Genomic DNA, 25,976 nt, shown 5'->3' with positions numbered 1-25,976 from the left:
AAATATCAAAATGTTTGTGTATGATTATTTTTGACCTCTATATAAAAATGTGTTACTGATGAGCTTGTATCAGTATTTAAGAACTGAAACAGCCGTATCCAGTGACATGTCTAAAAAACCCACATGTATATTTTGTGTGCAAGCCAAAAACCATACTGAGTAGTTGGTGAATTGCATCACAAGCTTTTAAATAAATTGCAGAAGTATCACTAATTTCATAAAGGATCGGATTTAATTCCATTAATTTCTTTAATCCCTTCTACAGCTTTATCTTTTCTTCTCCCCAAAATACTTCAGTCTTTCTCACTGATGTTAATGTAGTAAGTCAATGCCAGCTGTGAATCTGAGTCATGAGGACCACTGCTGTGGGTTGACCTCCTCATGAATCTGGTTCTTGAGGGGTGACCACCATGGACTTCAGAGACTGGCTTGATGTGGATATCTGAAATGGGTTCAGATGAATCTGATTACAGAATTCAGGCATTGACGGATCTATAGAAAGTAAAATTGTTGATATACAATGGGTACTTGCACTTTGAGTAAAGGAGATCATCTTAGTAACGGAAAAGAAAAAAAACATTAGATTTTAATTTTAAAATGTAAAGCACAATAAGATACCAACATTCATAAAGCAGTAAAAGTTTCAGTAACAAAATAATTATGTGGAGGCATTAAGATGCACGGCTTTTTTTATCTTTTTATAAAGCTTAGTGGTTTGATCTGGAAATCCAGAAACCTGAGCTATCAGCAACATTTTTTGGCAGTTACAGGATTTTTGGAAGCACTAAGAGAATTTGGAAGCTTTTTTTTTTTTTTTGCCCCCCCCCCCCCCTTTTTTTTTTTTAATATGAGGCTCAGGTTGATGATACATGTATATCTATATCTTGGAGTGAGCATACATGTTTCTGTGTCTATTGGTGCTTGGCTGAAACTGCCATCAGGCATGCTAGTCTAGGTGGTCCTCTATGAGATAAACTGAAGCAACTTGTCTACTCTTACACACAACTCTCTTTTCCTAATGCTTATGGTCAGCTTCAGTTTGTTTTTCATGTTTGAAAATCCCCTATTCTTAATCCACTGAGCCAACCGATAGCTACTTTTTTAAATTGTCAATTAATGATCGTTGTCCTCTTGCCATTTTTGTGGAAATTTTTCTTTCCTTTAGGTCCTAATCTGGAGTCTGCTGTCTCTTCATTAAAAAGGTTTCCTCTATTCTGTTGCCTAAAAATGCAGGTCATGATGATGTGGCTGTGTTAATCTTGCAAAATAATCGATAAACCCACCCCCCAAAAAACCCGCAAACAACAAAACAAATATTTGGGGGGGGGGGGGGGGGGGGTAAAGAAATTTATACCAGTAGTCAAATTGTTTGTTTTTATTTGAGAGGTTGTTTAGATGGAAGTTTATTAAAAAGCCGTTGTATTCATTTAAAAAAAAAAAAAAAAAAACCACCACCAAAAAACACCACCACCACAACCCAGTAGTTCAGTAATTTTTTTTCTCTTGTCGCTTGAGAAGCGAGTCAGGCTTCCTGGCTTATGCAGCCGATAGAATGTTTTAACCCGTTATCTTTCGTTAATTTGTTGCTTCATGGTCTAAAAATGACAGTGTTCCAGTCATGGAACAGTGTTCCATGTCTGCTTTGTATATGCAGGTGGCTAACTTAAGCACATATTTGAAGAATACAAATATGAAAACATCTTTATATTAACATTGTGTTCACTCTGGAATCGCTGTTGTCTGAACTTGCCTGGCTTATTCTTAACAAAAGGAAACTCTGGTAAGCATAAGGATGCCAAACTTTTAAAAGTCCTGTCTGGATGAACTGCTATCCTATCTACTACCTACCACGTCCTTTTCCACGTAGCTGTATGGTTTTGGTTCCAGTTGAAGCTTTCTGTCAAAGCTTTAAAAACAAGAGGAGTGTTTTTAAACATGTATATCCCCTGTCTGTATTTAACTGTGGAACTTAGCTGGTAGCTGCAGAATGGGTGTGCACTGAAGACAGGGTGTTCCTTGAGCTACCGTGACCTAGGCAGCACACTTGGCTTGGCACTGCAGAACGCTGCCACCACAAAAGCCCATAATTGGAGGACCACTGCTAAAAACATCTGGGTCACCCTAGTATAGTAGCTTTGTACTGAAAGAACCCAATCTTACAATTTGTTGCTTTTCTTCCTTTTTGACATTTCACCTCTTCAAAGTTTTCTTCTCTTCCTTCCCTCAGATATTCTAGCAATCTGTGGGACAGAAGATGACACTGAGCTTGCGGGCACTTTGTGCTGCCTGCCACAGAGCAGTGCAAGATGTGGCTCCATGCTAGACAAATGGGGAGACTTGGCCCGTTAATCTCATGTGAAAATCAGCATTGGCTAGGAGTAGATGGGAGATGATTTTTAGTCATTTGTTTTGTTGGATTTTTTCAGGATGGAGAGTAACAATCTTCTCAGCAAGTCAGTAGCTGAAACTGCTTTGTAGCTTTATTTCAAAAGATGCATATTGTCTGCTTGTCAAACTGTTGTCTTAAGTGCAATGTGTATTGGTACCAATGTGTTTTTAATAATTTTGTAGTTTAGTGTTGCTTAGAATACAAGTGGGTGGGGAGAAAACCCCTTGGATAGATTTCTGTTAGAAAATGCTACCTTAAAAGGGCATAGAGTACATAATAAGAATTTACGTCTTTCATCAAAAATATTGGGAGAATATTTGCATTTCTAAATGCATTTCATTTTGGAAATTTAATTGTTTTAATATTGTTTTGCAGGGCATTAGGATAGACAAGGAAAATTGTCACAATAATTGAACTTCTTTAAAATGAAAGCCTTTGGGGAAGTTAATTGACAGAAGAAAAGTTTAGGACATGACCAGACGTGGTCATCTTGAGATTTTTGGAAATGCAAAATTCCGCAGTTCAGAAATTCTACTCTTTGGTTTACGCTAATTATAAATTTATTTTATATTCAACAATGACAGCAGACCAATGAGCTTGCCTTTTTGCTGTTAGTTTTATTTGCTTGCATGCTTGGTTTTAAACTATTTACTAAATGCTGAATTCTGGGCTGAATTCACGCTATTCTTCAGGATTATCTTTAGAAATAAACTGCATTTTCACCAATATTTTTTAAATATTGTTGACATTTTCCTAATGTCTAAATGTAGATGTAATTCATCCTAACAGTGTTAAATTACTATTACATTTTTGCAGTGTAGTTGAAATACAACACAGGCCCAGAAGGAAAAAGACCAGGCCATTTCTAAGATCCTTGCTTACGAATCCTAGCATAGGGTGCATCTTACTGGGTTTGATCGATCTCTTCTAGTGTTCATGTTATGCACAGACTGAAACATTGAATTGGAGTGAGTTGCAGAAGTTTCCAAGACAGTCTGTGACTGCCCGTGGTCCACAGAGAACTAAAAGGTGAAATTGTCCTGGCTTCTTGGTTTTACGCTACTATTCACAAAATACGAGATCTGATATACACAGTCCTTCCTAAAATCTTTCCCTTGCCAGCGGTGGGGGTAATTGCCATGGGAGAATACTCTCTTGCCAAGGGAAAGGAGAAATTATTTGTGTTCTAAGTGAAGAAAGTCCCACAAAACGTTTTTTCTAATTAGGTGCAGTTCTCAGAGTGGAAGGATTTGGGAATGCGTGTGCTGTGTGTGTGGAGTCCAAACCATTAGCTTACACACGAAAGAAAATCCCATTGCTGCTCATAAGCAACTAATCAAAGCCAAACACTTCCAGAAAAGAAGCATGAAGACAAATCGAGGGTAGTGCTATGTTTAAACACATGCAGTAGGATTGAATACATCACAGATGAAGCAATAGTGAATTGATCCATTGCATCTATGGAAAGATATCAATAAAACAAAATGTCACTATTCAAGTTTTAAATATTAGGAATCCACCCATTGTTGTCCCAGGTGGACTCCGTTTCACTACAGAGCCCTGCAGCAATTCAAAGCATACTTTCTCCCCCTTCTCCATTTCTGCCACAGCAAAAGTAGTCATGGTGTTTCCGTTTGGTGTTTTCCTCTGACTACTTGAGAGAGTTTTTTTGTACCCACGGCTAAAGGAGAGTTGTCCTAATGCTGGTCCTGAACTAAACTCCACAGAGATGACAAACAGGTAGACGCCTTTATGCGGTGCTTTAAAGTAGCCGTGTTCAGGGAAAAAGCCGTTTCCATAATTGAGGTAAGTTTCATTAAACCTCAGAGTTTTTTCTTTATCCTTTCCTTCGGAGAATCCCACGTGGAATGCCACCAATGAGTCTGAAAAAGAAAGAGGAACAGGATTTTAGCAGTGAGCACTCTTCTCTCCCCAGCATCATCAGAGTGGGAGACAGGATGAAGCCCTGTCAGGCCTGATCTCTGTATGCTCCTTTGTAGAGCGGAATGCTTGGAATGGAGTGCCTGGGCTAAGATCAAATGGTTCCCTGGAAATACCTGAACCACTGCTCTTGGAAAAGTATAAGGCTGAGACCACTCAGGAAAAAAAAAAAAAGGAGCACTTTTTTGCTGTCCTAAGAATAAATTAGTTTGAAATACATTCTCTGCTTATTCAGTCTTAACTACAGTTTTGCAGTACAGATGCCTGAAAGGGCTGACTTTTGCCATATGTTCTATGTCCATAACAAGGGCTACAAATCATAAAAGCCAGTGCTAAAGCTGTGGCCATAAGCACCTCGTAATTACAACCATCACATGTTTACAGGGAAAGGGAACTGGCCAGTCACAGTGAAGTATAAGCTGAAAACTTGTCTCCTGAAGCTTAGCCATAAGAGAGAGCGTGTGCTCTCTGGTCAGTCCTCCCTGTCCCACTTGTGCAAATCACAGCAGTTCATTTAACGTATCTGTCCATGTTAGGAAGGATTTGGTGCTTTTGAGTACGCTCCTTCCAGACTCAAGTAACAGAGGAAAAAGAAGCAAGACCAGGAAGCCTAGGACTCCCCATCAGCTTCAAAAGAGAAAACTGCTGCTACATTAACATGAGTATCTACAAACAAAATTTGTGTTCTAAACATCTAAAGTTGAATTAGTTCAAGGCCAATTTCCCAGCAGCTATAATGGGTGTAATTTTATTGGCCTCGAGCAAAGTGCAGCAGTGTATCAGCTTGGTTCTCAAACTGCTTATTTTGATGGAGGGGGAGGATGTAAATAATGTCAGAATTTCTCCCTCCAGCATCCCACAAGATACTGACAGGTCTCACAACTAATGTGCTGTGTGTGTGGAACTGACAGCAAGGCCCAGAAAGAAGCTAGACCTGTACATGAGCAAGTAAAAGAAAAGAACACACCTTTTTCCAAAAGTTCTGTCTGCACGGTATTTCTTCCACTTATCATTTGCATATTTTCTCTGTGCTTCTCAGGCTTTTTCTTGTCTCTTTGCTTGTCTTGACCTTTCTGTTGCCTTCTCACTTTTCTGGTCAGCATTGACTGAATCTTTGTAACATCCAGACTTATATTTGAGGCAACTAAGTCTTCATTGCTTCCAAATAGCTTTTTAAAAATCAGCAGATGTTCCTCCAGCTTCCGCTTGATGGTTGCTAAATCTGCTGAGAGAATTTCCACAGAAACGTTGAGTGGCTCAATTACGTTTGCTATTGTATGATTGCAGCAGAGATTCATGTCACTTCTGGATTCATGCCTCTTGATTGCTAGGCTCAGGTGTTTGATATCATTCTTCAAAGTCATGATATCATTATAAGCTGAGCTATCCAAGGAGTCATCTTTGGCAGCCTCATAGTTAGGTTCCATATATTCTACAATGCTGCGTTGACTACTAACTTCCTCTAGAGTAGAGGATGTTTGCGTTTCTTCTTTGGGATGCTTAGGAGATGTACGAGCATCATGATTATTCCGTTGACCTCTCTCCAAGAGATGAAATCTCTTTATAAGAGATTCTAAAGTCACATTTTGTTCTGCGAGTTTATCTGAGATATCTCTGAGAGATTCTTGCAGCTGAAATACTGATGATATTAGGATACTAGGATCTTCTTCAAACAAGACTTCCATAAATTCTTCTCCCAGTAGAGCCTCCAGCGCTGCTTCATGCCGCATGGCGTCTTCCAAAAGAGAGCCAAAAGAACTGTTGAGGTACTTGATGTGTCGATTAATTTCTTCATCTTTCTTTTTCAAGAAGCCTATGTCTTCTGAAAAAGCCATAGCTTGCGACTGAAGCTGTCTGTTTTCTTCTTGACGGAGATTAAGGGACTGATGGATAGATGGAAAAGCTGAGGAGAGCTCTTCAATTTCATTCCTCAAGAGATCTCTGAAAACTGACTCCAAGTGCTTCATATCCCTTAAGTCTGATTGGGTGCCTTCAAGGGAATAAGTGATATTCTTTAAATCCTCCTCCAGTACATCAGTGTCAGAAGATACTCTCTGGCAATTACAGTCCTCCATGTACCTCAACAGGTCTGAATAGTTTTCCCGAAGATTTGAGAGAGTATAGTTGAGCTCTGATATCTGCCTTTCCATTGCTGCTTTGTTTTCTTCCATAATAAGTGATTTCTCCATTAAAGTTATTGTAAGATCTTCTGGCCTATACTTTGAGATATTTTTTTTTAACTCCTTAAACCACCTCTCTAAAACGGCAATATTCTGAAAGGCCACATCTGACTCCATGTAAAGTTCTTTAAGCTGCTTTGCATGCCCTGCCAGAATGTCATTTATTTGTCTGATGGTTAACTGGGTATTTTCATCTTTGGGACCATGATTTGAGGAGAGTTCTGTTAAATTTTTTTTCAAAGTCTCAAATTTATTTTCAAGATTGTTTTGCTCTTGTTTCATGTTTGCTATGCTGTTGTTCAAAGCTGAGAAATGAGACTGCTGTATCTTATGGAACTTCTTGAGCTTTGTGTCAGTATCTGCCTTGATCACGGTGAGATTATAGTGAATACTAGCCTGCTGCATTTGCAATTGGTTCTCTATATCTCTTTTCACCTGATCAACTTTCACTACGTTTTCTTGGACTTTTGATTCAAACTTAGTTCCCAGCTCCTGGAATTCCTTCTTAGGCACAGCGCTCTCTTGGAATCTTTCTATGCTTTTCTTGTTGGCTTCCACGTCGTGGGACAGGTTTCTTACCATGTTTGAGAGGTTCTGTAAGCTTCTGTTGAAGCTTGCCCACATTGGGTTAAAATGTTTCCTTAGAAAATTCTCCACATGGGGAAACAAAACTTGCTGCAGAAGCCTTTCCTGTAGATCTGTTAACACAGTGTAAAAAAAAAATAATTAAATTCAATTTAAATTCTGCTTTTGGAACACAGTCTGACCAGGGTAACTCAAGTATGTATTTTTCTATACTAACTGCCATCTTACTCCCCAAAATCTGGCCACATGATAAATTTTGACAATTGCAAAAATAGCCTAATTTTAAATCAAGATTCCTGCGAAGCACATTGTGTCTTTGGGTCTGCAGACAGTAACTTAGATATGTATTGACTGCCCCGTTTAAGTCATAACAATACTGCATTTTGAAACCCCTGGACAAGAAGTTTTGTAAGTGGCTGTAACTGCCCATTTCCACAACAGTTCTTAGCTGGTGGGCTCTTGCTTATTTGACTGTCTCATAATGTTGGGTTTTTTCTGATGCTTTCTACAATGCAGCTTCTACTTCACAAAGTTATAAAGCATCTTAACAGCTGAATATTCCAGGCCAGGACTAAATAACTTGAAAAATCTGTGAAGTGTCTGTACTAGGTGTGAGTTATACTAAGGCTTGATTTCTAACTTTAATGTCCAAACTTGAGTGCCTTGAAGTTCACCGAGGACAATAGTCTGTATCATTAGAAAATTTCTGTGAGCTAATGGTTCACATCAGTAGGTCAAATTTGGTAGCTCTTTTTTCCCCAGTCCTATATACGGCAGGATTAATGTTCCAGAGAAAGGTTGAATGTTACTTTTTTTATTTTATTTTACATACACCGGTCTGATATTCTGCACATCCGAGTGTATAGCATGAGTATGAAAAAAGAACAAAAACCGAACCTAAACTCTACATCCCCATAGAAGAGAAGAAGCCATAGAAGCAGTATGTAAGCTAACAAATTTTACCTATAAGCAACCTCTTTATTCTGTGATTAAGGCATATTCTGAAATTCCAGAAAAGTGCAAAGGAATCTTGCCTTTCATCTTGTTTCCCATTTCAATTTACTCTTGAATTTGGTTCATTCATTTGTATTGGAATTGCATCCATTTTTGCTCTCTTTAGAAACAACCCGCAGACCAAGGAATATCAGGGTATTTTTGTTTTCAGTTTTTGTTTCTTTTCTGCGTGGTTTTACGGGGCCTATTGGCAGGCTGATAATTCTGCGTCAGACCTCTCACCTGAATTGCTCTGGTTCACTTCTAACACCATGCTTGTACCGTTGTTTTCAAATATTCTCTGTAAGTCACCTAAGTTGCTGACTGCTTGATGAATATCACTTTGAAGATCATCCAGTAATGCCTCATGATTTTGAATGACTTCCAACATTTCTCTTGAATCCACAGATGTTGACACTAATCACAAGATTAAAAAAACAAAGTCATGCAACGGAGTGCAGCGACCAGGCAACAGGTATTCCTACAAGACCTCTGAGAACACCTCTGTCATTTTTGCTCTGAAACTTTTGCACTGACATTTAGGGGGTTTGTTGATTTATAGCACCTAAGCTCGCGGTTTCTTTGCAAAGAGTTTTTTCAACAATGATGAAAACCTAATATATTTAAATATTAACAGAAGAACTTCAGCCATGCTAGCCATGATGGCAGTAAAACGCTCTTCATTTACAATCTCCCCGTGCCATAAAAATGTTCTGGAATAATAACTGCTTTCAAGCCAATTGACTGAAAGGAAAGCAAGGTTTAACAACCCAGAATAAAGGGACAGGATGAAAGGGCAATTGAGGTGTTTCACTAAGGAATGAGAAGCATAGGGTGCAAGCGTCGTAGCTGACTCTCCCTGAGGGGCCCTTTAACTGATGTTACTCTAAATAAATACCTGCTAATTTGAGCTGTAGATTTCAAAGTGTACACTGAGAGTTGCAGAAACTGGTACATCCCAACTGTGCCATCCTGGGGACCTCTTACCCTCCAGGGTTACCTTTGACCTTTCAACCTAATGTTTTATAAACTTAAGTCCTGTGAAGCAACTGCTTATTCATTCAGTGCTGAGACCATAATGTAAAGACGAGACTCTTTCAGGGCTGCAATACTACCCTAAAGCCAGTTGCTGGAAGGTACTTGATAGCACTGCAAGCCACACCATTTCCCCAGAGGGTAAGAAAAGGTCCTTCTTGGATACTTAAGATTGGTAGGATAGAGTGCCTGAGATATGAATCTACAGTACCTCATAATACTAATCTCAAAGCTACTGGGTAGCTGCTCTAAAACAGTATTTGGAATAGATTGTTTTCCTGCTAAGACTTCTGAGCATGGTGTGCTTTGCTGTGAAGCCACTTAGCAGAGCAAGGGCTTAGAGCTTGAGCAACATCCATGCCATTGAAAGGTTTAACACTTTGTACCAGCTGGCATTCTCACTAGGTATCGCTGATGCCCAGCCAGCATACAACTTTTGAAACTTTTGGATGCTTTGTCTAGAGCATTCATGTAGTGTTATACCAAAAGCCCTCATTTATGCCAATAAATGTAGTCGTGTAAAAGCTTTCCCAAATAGTGCTTTCACTAGAGATATTGTCCATAGCTTATCATGTTAAAATTACAGTTAAAAAACATCTTTTTTTTCTGATCTGTGACTTGAGAGCTAAAAGAATGGCGAGCAAAATAACTTCAAAGACATACTGTGGTTTGAGAACTCCTCTTCTTCCCGTCCTTCAGTTTGATTTCCTGGCACCAGAATAAAATTGGGATCTGCAATTGAGATGTAATACATCTGTGAAAATGTTTTAGAAGCAGAAACTACTACAGTTTAGCAAGGCACCGCAGGGCAATTTCATGTGTAGTGTAACTGATGTGGAGACAGGCTTCTGCATTGCAGGTTTCTTAGGGAAAGAACATCTTGTCTGGAGAATTTACTTTGCTTATGGTACTGCACTAGCATACAACATTGCATAAATGATAATGCTGTGCAGTAGGGGTGGTTTTTTTAACTCGTGCTGAGTTATTGGTCCTAAGAAATAAGTCTGTTGCAAATATGTGCGTTTTTTTTCTCCGCGAGGTCCTATCAAAAGATCTGCAAATTCCTCTTCCTTGTTCCACAGTTATCTGAACTTTCTGATGGCACAAACTACAGTGAGTGATGCTGTACAAATGAGGAGATAAAGATGGAGCAGCTGGTTTTGGTCAATGAGTGTAACGAAGGAGAGACTAAACTAGAAGCACTGTATTCTGTGATATCCTTCCAACATTATAAATGAAGGTCGGCCTGGGGCATCACCTTAGAGATAAATCTGCGAAGAAAAGCTAAACCTACAGAGATAAAAACAGGAACTCCCATTTTATGCACGGACTCTGTTTGGGTAAGTGAGTTAGATGAAGATCATGTGAAAATTTTCACACGTGTTTGACGGTTTTGTTATGGTTGCCTTAATTACTAGGGGAATTACCTTTTACCCGTTTAAACTCTCCTTCCGCTTTTGGAGTGTTATTTGCTAAATCCTGCCAATGCCATGAAGCACCCCGGTTTTTAAACCACACTATCCCCCCCTCTCTTACTAAACAGCAGCATGCATCGTTATTCGGCAGTGCAAAGAGTTGTAGTAGTTCTTTGTATGTAAAGGCTATTGCTAGAGCTTCCATGGAAGTAACAGCCTGGTCTGTGTTCTTGTGTCGTAGGGGGCTGCTCCCCGCTTTAGGAGCCGGTATCTGTGCGGCCAGCGTAGGCGGGGAGGGGGCAACAATGCAGGCTGGAGAGTGAATGCTGCCTACCTTGTTTGAACCTGGCTACGTTGTGATTTCCCTAGCCAGATGACTTCATCCTGTACACTGACCGTAGGGGCGTTTCACACACTAGTGTTGCTTTCTGATGTCACCAGTTTCTACCTGGAATTAGGCACTCCTAGATGGACTTGTACATCTGACAGGCCCCCGCGGCAAATGAATACCTTTATCCGTGTGTAAAGATTACAAAGGTGCTACTAACGGAAGAATAAGTAGCTAATGCTATTAGCTACTAATTGCAGCTAATTACAACTACTCCTTGTTTCAAGGTATCGGTGATTTTGGGGCATAGCAGACCAAAGAAAATAAGGCATCGATTTTCAAAAGAAGGAAAAACAAATAGGCAAATATTTCTTGCCACCGTGACCGGCATTTAGTCATTAATTCTCACGCTTGTTCTCTAGCTTTCCTTACCACGCTGTTCACAGTCCTTGCCAATAAATCCAGGGCAGCATTTCCACTGCAAAGACTTCAAAACCTTCTGTTTCACTTGATAGACTGGCTTCAGAGCTGTCCTGTACCTGGGGAGTAAGGGTCTGGGCATTAGATTGCAAGTTATTGGCATCACTCGGGGTAAATTCACCGACTCTAGCAGCAGTCTGGTGCCAAGCGTGTCCCAGATGACTAGTGTAGAACACAGTTAAGAAATTTGTCATAAACTGTATCACTGCTGCTTAGTAAAACATTTAGGCAGTCCACAGCAATTTTTTTCCCCTGCATAAGGTTGGTTTTCAGGACTACTGTCTACAACAGGAGGCGTGTGCAAATTCTTACATGCAGACAGAATGTAACTACTACTCAGTGAGCAGGGCTCCAGTGGTCTGCCTCATGCTTTACTGTTCTTCCGTAGAGATTTTTTCCAAATATGCTGGCACTGATCTGACACAAGTCTGAGAAATGTCACAGATGGCAAATTTATGTAACTATCAGAAACACAACTGTAATATTTATTGTAACAGAGTCCTTTGCAACCAAGTTTGGACTGAGCTTGAACTTCTGTAATATTCTGATGAGTTGTACAGAAAGTTTTAGTTTCAAACAAATATTCCAAAATGTCACTGGTACCAAGGGAGATACAAATTTTTTTAAAACTCCACTAGAAATAATAATGAAACTTCTTTTTTTGTTCAGAGAAAGACAAATTAATTGTATTAACAAATAACAAAAGCATTTTTGCAATCAAGTAACTACACAGATGTGAAAACATGTAGGTGAGTATTAAATATTATTTCACTTCGAAAGTGTGTTGTGATTCAATGTCCCCCAACTTTAAAAATTTATCAGTCCTGGTACCTTAAGGTACGCTATGGGCTTTCACCAGTACTTTTTGGGCAGCCAGTCCTTCTGAAAGAAGAGTAAGCACTTGGGCAATTGCACATCTCTAACTCCTGCCATGTAAATGCTCTCACTGATGGCCACAGGCAGAGATTTTTTTTTTTTGTTATCAGTGACCTGAAAATCATGGGAAAGGTATGGTCTCTGTTTTTTTCTGAATAAATGTGGGAAGATTTGAAAAATCACTTAATACCTTGTAGTCCTGTACTTGATGGCTTGGAAAGGCAGTTGTTCTCCCAGGTTACTTAAATGCCTGATCACCTTAGGTACATAAATCAGACCCTACATCACTTTGGTATTAAACTGAGTTGGTGCTTTAATTCTTTTTAAAATGTGTCATTAAATACTTATCTTCTAGATACTTCAGAGAAAATTATGTTGCCTTCATTGGTTTTATTTAGGATACTTACATGATCTTCTGGCAGTCTGGTGCTCCGTTTAGACAGGGCTGTTGCGAGTTGACAATGTACTTCTCCTTCATGCAGGCTTCTGTGTATGTTACCAGCCGGGACTGCAGGAAGGAACACCAGTTCCTAGTGGAAGAAAGACATGGGAAAGGAATTTGAAGTAGGTCTTTTAATGTCTCTGCCTCTAACAGTGCCAAGGAAGAGTAAAATGCAGATGGGCCTTATATATATATGTGTGTGTATATATATATATTTTTTTTTATTTTTTTTTTTTTTAAATCTGGGTGATGAGGAAAGTGGAAAATGCTTGCAAGCTTCTCCCTCCACTCCCAGTTCATTTGTTTTCATTTGGGATGTTTATCTGAGTTTGTAACAAAAGGGTTGATTGTCTGAACTTTGATGCATTAGTTCCATTTCCAGTCCTTTCATTTAGCAGGAGAAATTTCCAACTCGTGATAACCTGCAGGTTAATGTCACTTTAAATGTCGAATTGCCTTTCTTGGCATGTTGCCATTTCAGATGCCTAATGACTGACTCATCAGGTCGAGGCAGACTGCTTCTGAAAACTTAATCTTACATAAACTCCATTAATAATCGGTGTCTTCCTAAGTATTACTTCTTCAAGATAATATAGTAACTGATTGGATTTTATTACTTAGACTAACTTTGAAATAATTTCTCCCATCACCTGCAGGAAAATAATGTTGGAAAAATGAGGGTGGTTTTCTTGGGGATTAGTTTTATGCTTGTAGCAAGGACATGCGAGTTCTACTAGTCTGGTAAATTTTCCAGGTCAGAATTATGTAGACATCTCTTAATTCAAGAGTGTAGGTGAGCCTCTTCATTTTCACAAGTTTAAAGTTAAGACATGGAAGTGTACTGTTGGTTGAAGTTTGATGGTTAAAATCCAAGATCAGAAGTGACAGGAAGTGGGGAGTAATAACTGTAATGGGGGGAAAAAAAAAATTAACATCTGATTAATTAGTAATTGCAATTATTGTTGATAAACTATGCATGTATTCAACACACTGTTTCGGATGGTATGTTTCCAGAAGTTCACCAGTTAAACACAAAGGGATCTTACCATTCTCTATGGATAGCCATGAGTAGAAAAGGGATGTGACAGCTTTGTTTGGACAAAGGAGCTATAGGGAAGCAAGGGGTCCCTGCTCTCTCACTGTTTAACTCTGGCTACAAAACCTTCAGAGGAAGAGTCACTGAACCAGCAATTGCATTTTACAGGCAACCTGTCTTAAAGACAGCCTGGGGCCTTGTGTTTCACATGAGTTTGGCTACATGTCCTGCCTATTGTAGGAGAGCACCTACAATGGTTATTTCTAAAACTGTGTGCACACAGGGCCATTAGGAAGTTGCAACGTATCCCTTAACAACGTACTGATGGTAAAATGTGCTAATCCTCTTCCTTAGGGAAAAGGTGGGGTTGAGCAGTTCGGAGAGAGAAATGAAAAAATATGTACCACCCTCACTGTTATAGCTAATTCACCTTAACTTTCCAGAGAGTGTCTATATGGACAGGTCCAAACAGGCTGCCATGTTAACAACCTGACTGGTTCCTGTCCTGGCAAATGGAAGTGGGGATTGGATTTAGTTCCTCTTTTCAAATGAAGATGCAGTTTTTGAGGGATAAGGGGCTTACAGCAGCACACTGACTCTGGCGGCTCAGCCTCCGTGGTTTAGGCTCTGAAACGGTGACCTCCCACAGCCCGTGCAACCTGGGCATCAGGCAGGCTGCAGAGGGCTCCATCTTCCCCAGTGACCCATGAAATCCAGCTCTTCCCTTTGCAGCAGAACCTGCGGCTCCTCCAAACATCCTTCCATGCTCGCTGGCTTGGGGCTGTTAACTATTCTGAACTGAAACACCAGACTCCACAACTTAAATCACAGTCTCGTTTTCCAGAAGGGAAAATTGGCATGAAATCAGTTGCAAATGGGGGTTGAAGCCTTCATCACTCCCTCAGGGTAAAGCACTTGCTGAGGAAACAGCTCTCTAATTGTCATGAAATTAGCTGTCCTGGTTGAAGACCACTTGAATCTCAAAAACTGAGCTACTCTGCTATGTTAGATGTCAGTGTGACAGGTGTATTAGTGATGGCAAGAACTGGTCATTATGGTTTGGGTTTGTTTTGTTTTTTTGGTTTTTTTTTTGGTTTTTTTTGTTTTTTTTACTTTGTTCCTCCTGATACTGCCGCTGGCAGTTCAGTACTCAAAAGTTTGTCACTGGAAAGTTTGAATGCCCAAGAGTAAATCTGATAAGTGAGCAGGTGCTATTTTCACATGATTTGGGTTTTTCTCCCTCTCTGGCGTCTCTAGGGGTCTGCTCTTCTACCTCCAGTAGAACGGCATCCAGTATAGTCTCAGCCATTACTATGAGCCTTAGAGCTTGCTGGTGTCAATATATGCACCGTATCTGCTTAAATGAAGCCTGGAGAAAAATTAGAAGTCATATGCCGTTATGCACACTATTAAATTCCTTTCCTGTAAGAAATCAACACTGGTCTCAGAACAAAAGTAAAGTCAGGCCTTATACAGTACTAGTCCTTTCAGTTGGGGTATTTGGAGAGATCAGGAGGTTCTTGTACTCCATGAGTTTGTCAGAGCTTGCGTTACAACGGAGCAGAGCATTGTACGAGGGAGAGCGCCGTGTCTGATAAAGAGCAGCTGAACTTTAGGCAGTATATTTTTAAATGGGAAGACAGGAACCGAGTCTCTGCTAATCAGCATATATGGAAAAAGTTTGCCTCTCTGGGAGAGTTGCAGAAACAATGGGGAACTGAGTCCCACACCAAAGCAGAATCTGCGGCCACAGCGGCCGAGCTGCTAGGGGAAGGGGAGGAAGCTGCAAGGAAGCTGGAAACGTCAGGAGGAAAGGGCAGAGAGCCTGGGCTAGCTGGGAACAGTTCACCAGGCTTGCTGGGATATACAGAGCCTTTTCTGCTCCCCCGTTTCTTAAGAAAAACGTGATTGCGGTTTCAGTGAACACCCATGCAAACAAAACTCTTCATCTCTTAGAAGCAGAGGCAGGAATCCGGCAAAGCCTGCGGCGCTGGGAAAGCTGAACAGGAAAGCAGTCTGCTGCAGCCTTGGCTGTGATTTCAAGCCAAAACAGCTGTTTTGGGGAGCTGTAGTTTTAAGGCCTTTGCAAGTGAACGGAGGAATTTTTGTGCCCGCTATCAATGGGAGTCTTTTCCTATGGGACTGAACCGGAGGGCAGATCGTCAAGTTTTTATTAAATCATTACTCTTCCAGAGTCAAATGCTCTGCTTGTGTCACCGGGCGGTTCGGTTTAAAGCCAGCAGACCAACCCACGTGCTCTGGCTGATGTCTGGCTCCGAGGTGTGCCTGTGTCCGCCAAGCTTTATAAGGCTGCGCTGCTTTTCAGGGGTTAGTGTAAGATGAGTAACTCTGAAACAGAGATCCGATTTGTGCTTGTAGTTAGGCTGTCCTCTCACGTGTGCCTGGCAAGGCGTAGCTGGGAGTGGCTTTTGCCCCTCAAATCCTCTCTTTTTTTTTTTTCTGGGGAAATAAAGTGACCGGGTGCTGCTGCTGGAGCTCGCCGGCATTGTTGCTAGGTGCGATATCGTGGGTCTGCCCGCAGGATGCCTGCCAGATCCAGGCAGGAGTCTGCATTCAGTGTGGAAACCTCCTTTTAGAATAGGATTCTTTGGCTTTAGTGTATTGTTCTTTCCTAATGAAAACAATCCACGCCCCATGAATCGTCATCTGGGCTGATTTGTTTTTTCCACCATACACAGCTCCCAGACAAGTCCTTTGAGTCATGTAGGCCATACAAATCTAAACCAAATGTTTACAGGCATCAACACGTGTGTGAGCAAGAATGTGGCATCATGACTTTTGCTATATTGCACATGTAAATGTGCACACAAATTTAACAGAAAATATGAGGACTCCCTTTCAAAACCTGTTAATGTGTTGGAGGTATCTGGTGGGCTTTCCACTTGTAGAAAGGTCTTATGTTGTATCAGAAATTGAATCAATGGTTGATCCCAATTTGATGCTTGCTTTGGACAGTTATTAGCATTATGCAGAATGAATAGCATGAAAAAAAGGGAATTTGATAGACTGTCAATAAAAACTTCCTTTAATGGTGGCCACATTTCTTTGTGTCCATTTTTCTTTAGTATCTGCTCACTAGTTCTCCCTCACTTGATCGTAAAAGCTTATTCGTGGAGCTGAAGTGCTACATAATATCATGTTTTGGTTTTAATAACAAAAACTTTTAGTGGTTTTGAGTTCCATGAAGCTTATCAAAATTTATTCTTCCATCAGATTAGTAAATAAGGCCTATTTTTCCCATCTGTAATGAGCTGCAATATCGATACATGTGCCCAAAGGTGAAACTTTTATTGCAGTATTTTTTGCACATCTTGTCAAATGCTTCCCTTAAGGAAACTTTGGTATCTGTTACTAAAAATACTCCTTAACTGTATTAACCTTGAGGGAAAATATGTCATTCTTTTATGTTAAGTGGAACAATTTAAAGACTTACGAAGGCTTGATCTAAAGTTCAGTGAGGCGAGCGGGACTTCTGCTGGCACCAGTGGGCTCTGAATCAGGCTCTGAAGTTTCAAAGAGCTGCTTTTTCACAACTAGCACTTTCTTTATTCAGCTGGTTTCTGGAACACAGCAGCTTTGTGTTCTGCTTCTGTGTTTTTTCCCCTCTTTGTAATTATGTCGCTTCATTCACTGAATATATAACCAACTTAACACCCTCTGCTTTTATTCTCTTTGATACAGTTTCCTTTTGATTCAAGCCTCTGCTGCCAAGGAGACAGGAGTAGGAAGAAGTTGCTCATGTGAGGAGAGCAGAAGAGCTTTCCAGTCTGGTGAATGGTGAAGTTTATAACAGTGCTGCGAGTTAGAGCAACACTTAAGGGAACCCTAGCAAGTCCAGGGCTACAGCTGTTTCATTTGTTCAGTTGCTTTTCCTGTTTTACATTCCAAGCAAATTAATCCTTTTTCTTTAACCAGGAAAAAAGTATCTGAATAATTTTCTTTACTAGACTAGGTGGTTTTTTCCTAGGCTTTCTTCTAATCCCCTTATTGAATAGAGTCTTCACATGAATAGCGTCATCCATTTTTGCCTTATTTTGAGGCAAGCGTGTTCTTTTGTCTGAGGTTAAATACATCTGATGACAAGGCATTCCGTATTTAAATAAGATTCAGCAACTTCAGGTTAGCTCAAGCTCCTTTTATTTGAACCTTTAAGGTCTTTAAACTAAAAATTGATCTTACAATGATCTTTTTCTTGTGTTGGGTACTACTTCTAAATTGATCTTACAACGATCTTTTTCTTGTGTTGGGTACTACTTCTGCTTTTACCAAAATGTTGCAAAATGCAGGCAGTTCTATCTCTGATTCTAGGATTTGGCTGGGCCACCTTATATCATAGTAAATAAAATAAGCCCCACAGACCCGGGTGATAAAGCGAGATGGCTGGTCTGCAGTAATCATCACCCTGCTCAGATGAATACAGGGTAGTCTTTTTTCATACAGCGCTACACCAACAATTGCAGCATGATAGTGAGTGTGAGCAATGCGCCCCAGCTCAGCTAGGTACTTACATGCTTTATTTTTCTTAATTACATGTTCTTATGATTGGCACTGCAGTGCATAACTTTAGACACTTCTTAGGTCAGTGGAATTTTTGCCTGAACAAAAGCTTCAGGACTTCAGGACGTTGTTTCTCCATAAGTATGGTTGTTCCTTTGGCTGTAGTAGTACAACTGAGTTGTCCTTCACACCGGTTTCCTCAGGTTTCTATTCTCAAGGAAGCCAGTTTCTGTAATTACTTTGAAAACTCCTGTCCCGCCATTCCTGTGTCTGCCACTGACAGAGCACAAAACTTCTCAGGTCCCTGAGACTTTCCTTTTCTATACAGTGCAAAAGGCACCAGATACGCAATTATTGCTGCTTAAATGTGCTACAAGATGAGAATAGAGGACTACGTTCTTCTAATTTAAACAAGTGATTTTCCACTAACTTGTGCAGAACGACTCCTGATTCATACCAGTTGAAGCAGAAAAGAAGTCTGGGGCTTTCGCTATGGAATAATCTATGTTCTGTTTTTCCGTCAGTGCAAAATTCTGACTGGCAAGGAAAAGCAGCCTCAATAAAACAGAGGTAAAACATCACATTTGAATTAATCTAAACTAGGACTATGCATGTCAGTTTTCAGACAGACATATCTTTTTATTCATTATGGAATGCAGAAGGTATTCAGCTGTTGAAAAAGGTGCTGGCTCTCCAAGGGAACACGGTGTGCCACTGGGTTTTTAATTAGGAGAGAGCAAGCGATCGCTGGTGGTCTATCAGTGAATTCTCCAGCTCTTCCTCAGCAGCCAGCGGTCCTGTATTACAGGAAGAACAGGACAGCAGAAACTCTCATATTTCTCTGCCTTTCCCTTAGGATGAGCAGAGCTCCCTCTCAGGCAGGGTCTGGGATCTTCCTGTGACTCATCCCACGAACCACCCTGGTTTTGAGTGGTGTCTAAGCAGACTGATTGCTTTGCAGTTTACCTTAACGAGCTGGGCTGAAAAGACTGGCAGTGGTAGCTTCAAACATGTGGATTTCCGTACAGTGCTGGAAGTCTTCCAGAGCCCTGAGTCATGCTGGTTGAATGCCACTTTTATTCCAACAGTAGTGCCAGCTAGTCTGTTATCAGTTGGGACTTGTCCTGCAGAATGTCCTTAAGATGTAGTGCAGTGAAGGCTTTCTGAGCAAATCCAGTCCTGGACCTGGAGCCTCGCTGGGAACAGGAGCTCAAGAGAAAGCAGGCTTGCCTGGGAGCTGGTTTGGAGCCAAGTCCAACCGCTGTACAAGCTACTTCAGAGAAATAAATGCAAGAGGTTTTTCCTCGTCACAAAGCATCCACAGCCATTACATCATTTATATTATCGTCCCCACAATAGAAGCTCCACAGCCCACTCAGAGGGCAGCTTACACTTGGATTTCATCTTTGGATTGCTGCAGAGCTAAGCTCACCCCTACTGTAGCACACTCACTCCTTTGTCAGACCTCGTCTTGAAGCAGGAATCGCAGCTGGTGGCCACCTACTAGCACAGCTGTGCTGATGCCAGTGAGTCAAAAATGCATGGGAAGACAACCTTCCCAGACAGCAGGCACTCAGGGTGCAGACAGTGTGCACCAAGGTTTGCCCTGATCATGTTTTGGGCATGAGTGTAATTTTGTTCAGGGTTGGCCACCGATCCGTCGTTCAAGGGGTATTGACCCTCACAAGTAGGAAGGCGTTGGATCCACGTGGTAATAGTGCTGATGATGGTGGTTCTGTGGCTATGCTGAAACAAGAGATCCCTTGCTATCTGCTGAAAGAACGAACTGCTGCAGCTTACGCTAATGAGCTGTGAAATAAAACAATCCTTTGGGCGCAGAGGGTTTGATAACTCCTTTATCGCATGCAATGAAGCTGTGTCATTTGCATCAAATATGCTAATAGGGAGCCATTCCCCCTGCAGCTGTGCATTCGCCTCAACAAGAGGCAAACATCGGAGAATTTCCTAAAGTCCTGAAAGGAGCCAAGTGCCTAACTTTGATAGGAAACCATTGCTTCTGTTAATGAACTTGGCACTGTGAAAGCTATTGTTGAGCACTCAATGGCCATTCCACTAGTTTGAAGGATATCAGGGGCTGAAGATCACATTTAGCTGCATTTCATCCAAACCTGTTTTATTTTAAGCATATGTTCTATGCCCCTTTGTTGGGACATTTCACTATCCCATAAGCTTCCTAAGAAAGTTCCTGTCTAGTTTTGAAGAAATAGATGAGTCAGTGTGAAACTGGTCTTAATTAAATCAATGGATGTTTTCCTGTAAAAGTGGACAAAAAAAAAAAGCTATTAAGATTGAGCATTGTTCTGACTTTCCCTAGAATAAGACTGATTTGGCTTTTCTCTGCTTGTCTACACTTCGGAGGATAGTTGTTTTGTATTTTGACACCCTGGGTAATCACAAAGAGAGGCCTGTTTCTTTGTGGCTGTCTCAGTGCCGAATTAGAGGAAGAGGTGTGTGTTTCAGTGAGATAACAACACACCTGGTTGACATCAGGGTGATGCCTTCCTCTAATCAAGGGTGACTTCACCAAATCATGTGTCCAAACCTCAAAATATGTTAATGCGATTAAGGATTTATTTATGCTGAAGATTTCTGCCTTTCCTATTTATAGTTCAGGTGATGGGGTTTGGTTTGGTTTTGTCTTTTCGGTTTTTTTTGCACACACATTGTAATTGTAAGAAAAATCCCGGTAGATGACAGGCTGAGTGTGTGTTTATGGATTAAGGAGAAAGAAGGAAAACTAAACCACCTACCCAACTGGAGGGCAAATCCAAAACAGGGGCTACTTGGCAATGATTACACTTTTGGAAAGACAGAGAAGTTCTGTGAGACTTTGTCATAGATGGGGAAACCGGCTTTAGTTGCTTTGCTCCTTCCCATCTCATCACCACAGTCCATTTCTCCCTTACTGTGTGAGCCATCCATTTGGGGACAAAATTTGTCAGCGTGGTTACTGAGGGGAAAAGTTAAAAATAACCTCCGCTTTTTCCTAAGATTATTTTCAACCTGGAACACTTAAGTGATCTGGTTTACAGTGATACTTGACAGACAGGTCAGGCCAACTGAGGGTACAGGAGGCTTTGGGCTTCACTGTCAGAGCTAGCATATGATGGAATTGCACCTTTTAGATGCTTCATTTAACTTTTTTTTTTTTAATGAAATATGAACGTTAAGTGCATGAAATCTGAGTTGTTAGCCTGACTGTTCTTGGTGTTGCAGGCACATGGATTAGATTAAAGCCAGCCAGCTGCGATTCTGTTCGGTGCTGAGAAAAGGTGAGCCTTGGGCGACAGTGCTCCGCTAAAGGTGCTTCAGTGCATTGCTTGATTTGAGAAATACTCCGTTTGTAGGGAAAGAAAACAAGCCCTTCTGAGTGTAATTACAGTAGAGGTCTTTCCATGGATCTGAGATCAACATGGTTAAGTCCATGGCAAAGGTATAGAGAAGACGGCACGTTCTTCCCAGGGCCAGGGAACCTTTCCTTTCAAAGGCTGGGTCACCATGTTCCTGGCCCTCATACAGCCGTATGGAGGAGGACACCTGTGTCCAGTTCTGTCTGCCCAGGTCTGAATTGTACAACCTAAGGGAGGGCACCCAGCTGTATACTTATGTGGCCCTCTCCTTCAGCTCCCCTGAGGCCAGCTCATGTGCATTACCAAGTATTTAATGCCAGTGGCTCTAAAGAAAGAAAAATCTCTGAGGTGGCTCGTCAGTTTAGGACAAGTTTTCACAAGCTATCAGGTGTGTCATCCACATAGAAATTGTCAAGATAACAATAGTGATGTATTATCTCCTTGACGTATTTATTGTCCCTTTCAATATGACTTGATCAGACAGCAGTTGAATCGGTTACACCTAGTGGTAAGTATTAGAGTAGGTGAGGAGCTAATGCAAAGCTACTGAAAGCTCTTATTTGATATTTACTGGATCGCTTCTAGAACTTCCACATATCTGGTCGTGTCCCAAGCACCTTTTCAAGCCTCACTTTAGCTGCCTGTATCCACACACGGGAAAGCCATCAGTAACAACAGAGCATTCCCACGAAGTTCTGCATTAGGCATCTGTTTTATATGGGAAATGAAAAGTGCAAACGTATTTATTACCTATTTTGGGTATTATGCATTGAGTATTTATGAAATCCAGAACCTGTTTTTACTGTTCTGCTCTTCATCTTCCATTGCTAAAACAAATGCTAATACAGCCCAGCAATTTCACAATACAGATCTCTTCATATACTTGTGCTTTCATTTCACTTTTTAATTCTGCAGAAAGTTTGGGTACACATGGATCCATTTACTTCAGCCGTAGACTAAAATATCTCCAGTAAAACCAATCAGCTCATATGAGGTACAGCTGCTGGGGGAGAAGGAGAAAAAGATTGTTTCCTTTGGAGAACTGGCCTTTTGATATTTTTTTATTTTGTAAATAACAAGTACAAACACTTGTCCACTTTGAACATGCAGAGCTTCTCTGCACTCAGATACAAGCAACGGCTGAGATACTAAACTGTTAGCTAGTTCTTCCTCTAAAGAATAGTTGAAACAAAAGGATTATTCTCACATTTCTCTTTTTTACAAAGTCACCTAAGGCCAGTGAGTTCTTACTGATTTTCTTATTTTCAAACTCTTATTAGAATAATCTTGTTATTCTGAGAGGAATTCATTAGTAAAGTAACATATCCAAGCATGTGACCAGGATCTAATGAGTCATTTCACCTTACATGCTGAAACAGAAACCAGAGGATTCTGTCTGACTAGTTACTAGTCATGACGGTTTCAATTATTCAAATAACTGCAATAAGAAAAATAATAATCTAAATTTTTTAAAAAATCTGAGAATATTTTGTAACAACTACTATTCCTAATATATAGGGAAACTAGCAAGAGGTTGGAAAAACACACTTTTTTTTTTTTTTTTTTAAATGATGAGAGTCAAAACTTTGTCTTGGAGACAAAGTGACTATAGATTTTTGCTTGTTTGTTTCCTAGTTCTGAAAAGAAAGTATTTTCTCATTTCAAAAGCAAACCAGAAGTGGGACATAGTTTTGGTAGAAAATTATTCTCCACCACCCCGGGTTTTTTTTATGGCATGTCTTTATCTCCCTGTATCTCTTAATTCCTGATTAACTCCTGATGCTTTTCTTCTTGCTCTGCCCTTCAGAGATATAAGCCCAGTTCTTCATAGTTTTTTCCAGGGCATGTGTCATGCTTGTAGGGAGGAAATACCAGATTCATGACAATTTCTTGTCTATGCATAGCAGGGTACGCCAGCCATGAGCACCTGACACGCACTGGAGGATTTCAGGCTCTGAAGGTACATTGCTTCAACCATTTGCAATGACTTCTAGAATGTGGAGTGCAGTTACAAGGGGAGCCGTGCCGTCCCTTCTTATTCGCACTCTCCCCTCTCACTTGTGGACATAATTCCTCTCAGTCTTAAATTTCTTTCATAAGACGTACCAGCTTCCTGGACTTGGGTGCACTATAAATGTGATAGCTCTAGCAAAAGAACAAATACCTTAAAGCTACTGCCAGGCTAGATTTGGATCGCCTGTAGTCATCAACGTAGCTTTATAATTGGGAAGAATGTTATGATTCGACTCATTATGCAACTATCTCCATAAAAGGAGGAAGTATTTCTCTTCTTGGGAGGAAATTAGGATGAGTAATAGCTGGTGCTGAACAAAGTTACATAGCAAAGGAAGAAATCCCTACTAGGACAGTATATTACAGCGTCTTGCTGACCTATACATGCACCTTTTTACACAGCTGAATTTTTTGTAGTACTTATAGTTTTCAGAATGCTTTCGGCATTTCAACCGGCAATCAAATGATTACCACCTTGCAGTATAACATGGAAGTCCAGAGTACCACTTAGGCTTTGTTTTCCTTCCTCTGACAGTGTCTGGAATGCATTAACCAGTTGTTGGTGAATTAACAGTGCATGTCATTATCGAACACTACCCATCAGGAAACTGGAAGTCAACACTTACAGGCTTTAGAAAATGACTTGAGGGTAATGGTAGGAGGTACAGATTTGTGGGAAGATGTAGCATGAAGGGCAGCAGGGTTGTAATACACTCACCATGCTACATGCAGGAGGGAGGTCTTAATTTTACATGTAGATGAGATTAGAAACAAGATTGCATGTTTTAGTTTGCGTGGAAGGGAGGCATGACATGAGCAAGGTTTTGTAGTCTCTTTCCATCTCCCTTTTTTCCTTTCCTCAAGAGCATTTAAAGGGAAAAACACCAGGGTATCCTAAAGCACTGAGCTGTGAACAGCACTCACTGCTGCTGTTTCAGCTCTCCCAAACAGGGCTCTGCAGTACCTATCCGTCAGGGCTATAAAACATTCATTCACTGTCCTGCTTGGTTTTCATCTATTTTAAACATTTAGAGACCTACTTACGTGCCCTGTAAAGCTTACAAAAATAATAGTGTTTGGAAATCCTTCTGGTGAAATACCTGCCTTTTCCACCCAGGCTGGCTACTCTTCTGCTATAGATTATCATGAGAAGCATTTCACTGTCATGAAAACTTTTAGGGGGGGTGAATTTGTAGTAATTTTCATGCTTATTTATTATTCCTCACTTTGTTATATTTACTCCTCACTATTTTTATTTTGCTAGCATCCCGCCATTCTCCTTCCCTCTCCATTCCCAAGGCCCAAGACTGCAGCCAGGCAGATTCCGATGATGGGCAAAGGCTGTCACAATCAGCAAAAAAAATCAGCATTGGTTTGTGATGAGGAAAAAGTCAGTAAACTGATTTCATCTAGTTCTGCTTTGCCAGAAATAACATTTTGTTTTACGGTGCTACAGCAGAACTGGAAGGCTTCGTATCTGCCAGGTGTGTCCAGAGACCTAAGCCCGTTCTGCCGTCTTGAACTAGGACAAAGAGCCGGTCCCATCTGTGGCTTCATCCTCCACGAGCAACTTAGCTTTCTGTTTCTGTAGTTAAAACATTTTAAACCCTCCTGTTCAGGTATAGATTGATCCCTAAAATCTAATATATTTTAATGAGAAACTTCTACTGAAAATGGTCCTTTATCAGCAGATTATAAAGGTATCAGACAAGATTGCCCTATCGTTACGTGCAAGACAGACACATTGGGGTACTTACCCATTTTGGGACTGTGGGCTCGCAGCTTCAAAATCCTCTCTCTCTTCCTGATGTGAGGAGATCATACTTGCAGGGTAATCTTGAGTATCCTCCCTGAGCCCTTCTGTCACACGAGGAAGAAGCTTATTGGGAGGCAGAGGAGTTCTCTGGGGGTACGCAGAGGTGTCATAAATGCGTGGCTCGTGCACCGAACCATCATGATATCCATGATGGTCTGAGTGTTTGACCAGCTTTGCCAACCCTATTGTACTACAGATGAGCAAAAGCTTCACTAGCATCGTGGGGTTTTTTCCCCACTCAGTTACACCTGTCTCTTGTTCTCTTCTCTGAAATGCAGCCTGGATTAATTCAGGAATGCCCCGGCAATATTCTTTAACTGGAAAGTTGGAAGAAGGAAGGAAAAAAAAAAAAAAAAGATTAGTAACAAAGGGCGGAAAAAGCTTTCGGCCCTCCCAGCTACTGTGGAAACGTCCACAGTACATCGAACAATGTGAGTCTGGTTCCTGTGTGGGGCTCAAACGTCTCTGACAGAGGGGGGGAAAAAAAGGTGGTAGGAATATAGCTTATTCAAGGAACTTCTGAGCTTGGCTGCCTTCTAAACTTATCTGTGAACAGGA

General features: G+C 40.8%; 2 protein-coding genes across 3 annotated transcripts in view; one reads left to right on the top strand and one right to left on the bottom strand.

The window, feature by feature from the left end:
• Positions 1–622: 622 nt before the first annotated feature.
• On the bottom strand, positions 623–25,976 carry MMRN2 (multimerin 2). Its single transcript, XM_075505238.1, has 7 exons — positions 25,360–25,976; positions 12,630–12,752; positions 11,299–11,405; positions 9,787–9,855; positions 8,332–8,505; positions 5,298–7,208; positions 623–4,272 (listed from the first exon to the last, which is right to left on the bottom strand). The coding sequence occupies exons 1-7, from the start codon at positions 25,839–25,841 to the stop codon at positions 3,884–3,886; spliced, it is 3,255 nt and encodes a 1,084-aa protein (XP_075361353.1). The 5' UTR covers positions 25,842–25,976; the 3' UTR covers positions 623–3,883.
• SNCG (synuclein gamma) overlaps positions 3,320–25,976 on the top strand; it is a 46,717-nt gene continuing 24,060 nt past the window's right edge. For both annotated transcript variants that reach the window (XM_075505240.1, XM_075505239.1), the window contains exons 1-3: positions 3,320–3,418; positions 8,497–8,563; positions 10,206–10,463. The gene's annotated coding sequence lies outside the window, so the exon portion shown is untranslated. The remainder of the gene's footprint in view (positions 3,419–8,496; positions 8,564–10,205; positions 10,464–25,976) is intronic.

Source organism: Mycteria americana, chromosome 6 (genome assembly GCF_035582795.1).
Source record: "Mycteria americana isolate JAX WOST 10 ecotype Jacksonville Zoo and Gardens chromosome 6, USCA_MyAme_1.0, whole genome shotgun sequence".
Taxonomy (NCBI): Eukaryota; Metazoa; Chordata; class Aves; order Ciconiiformes; family Ciconiidae; genus Mycteria; species Mycteria americana.
The sequence above is the reverse complement of the archived record's forward strand: the minus strand, read 5'-3'. Positions and strand labels throughout refer to the sequence as shown.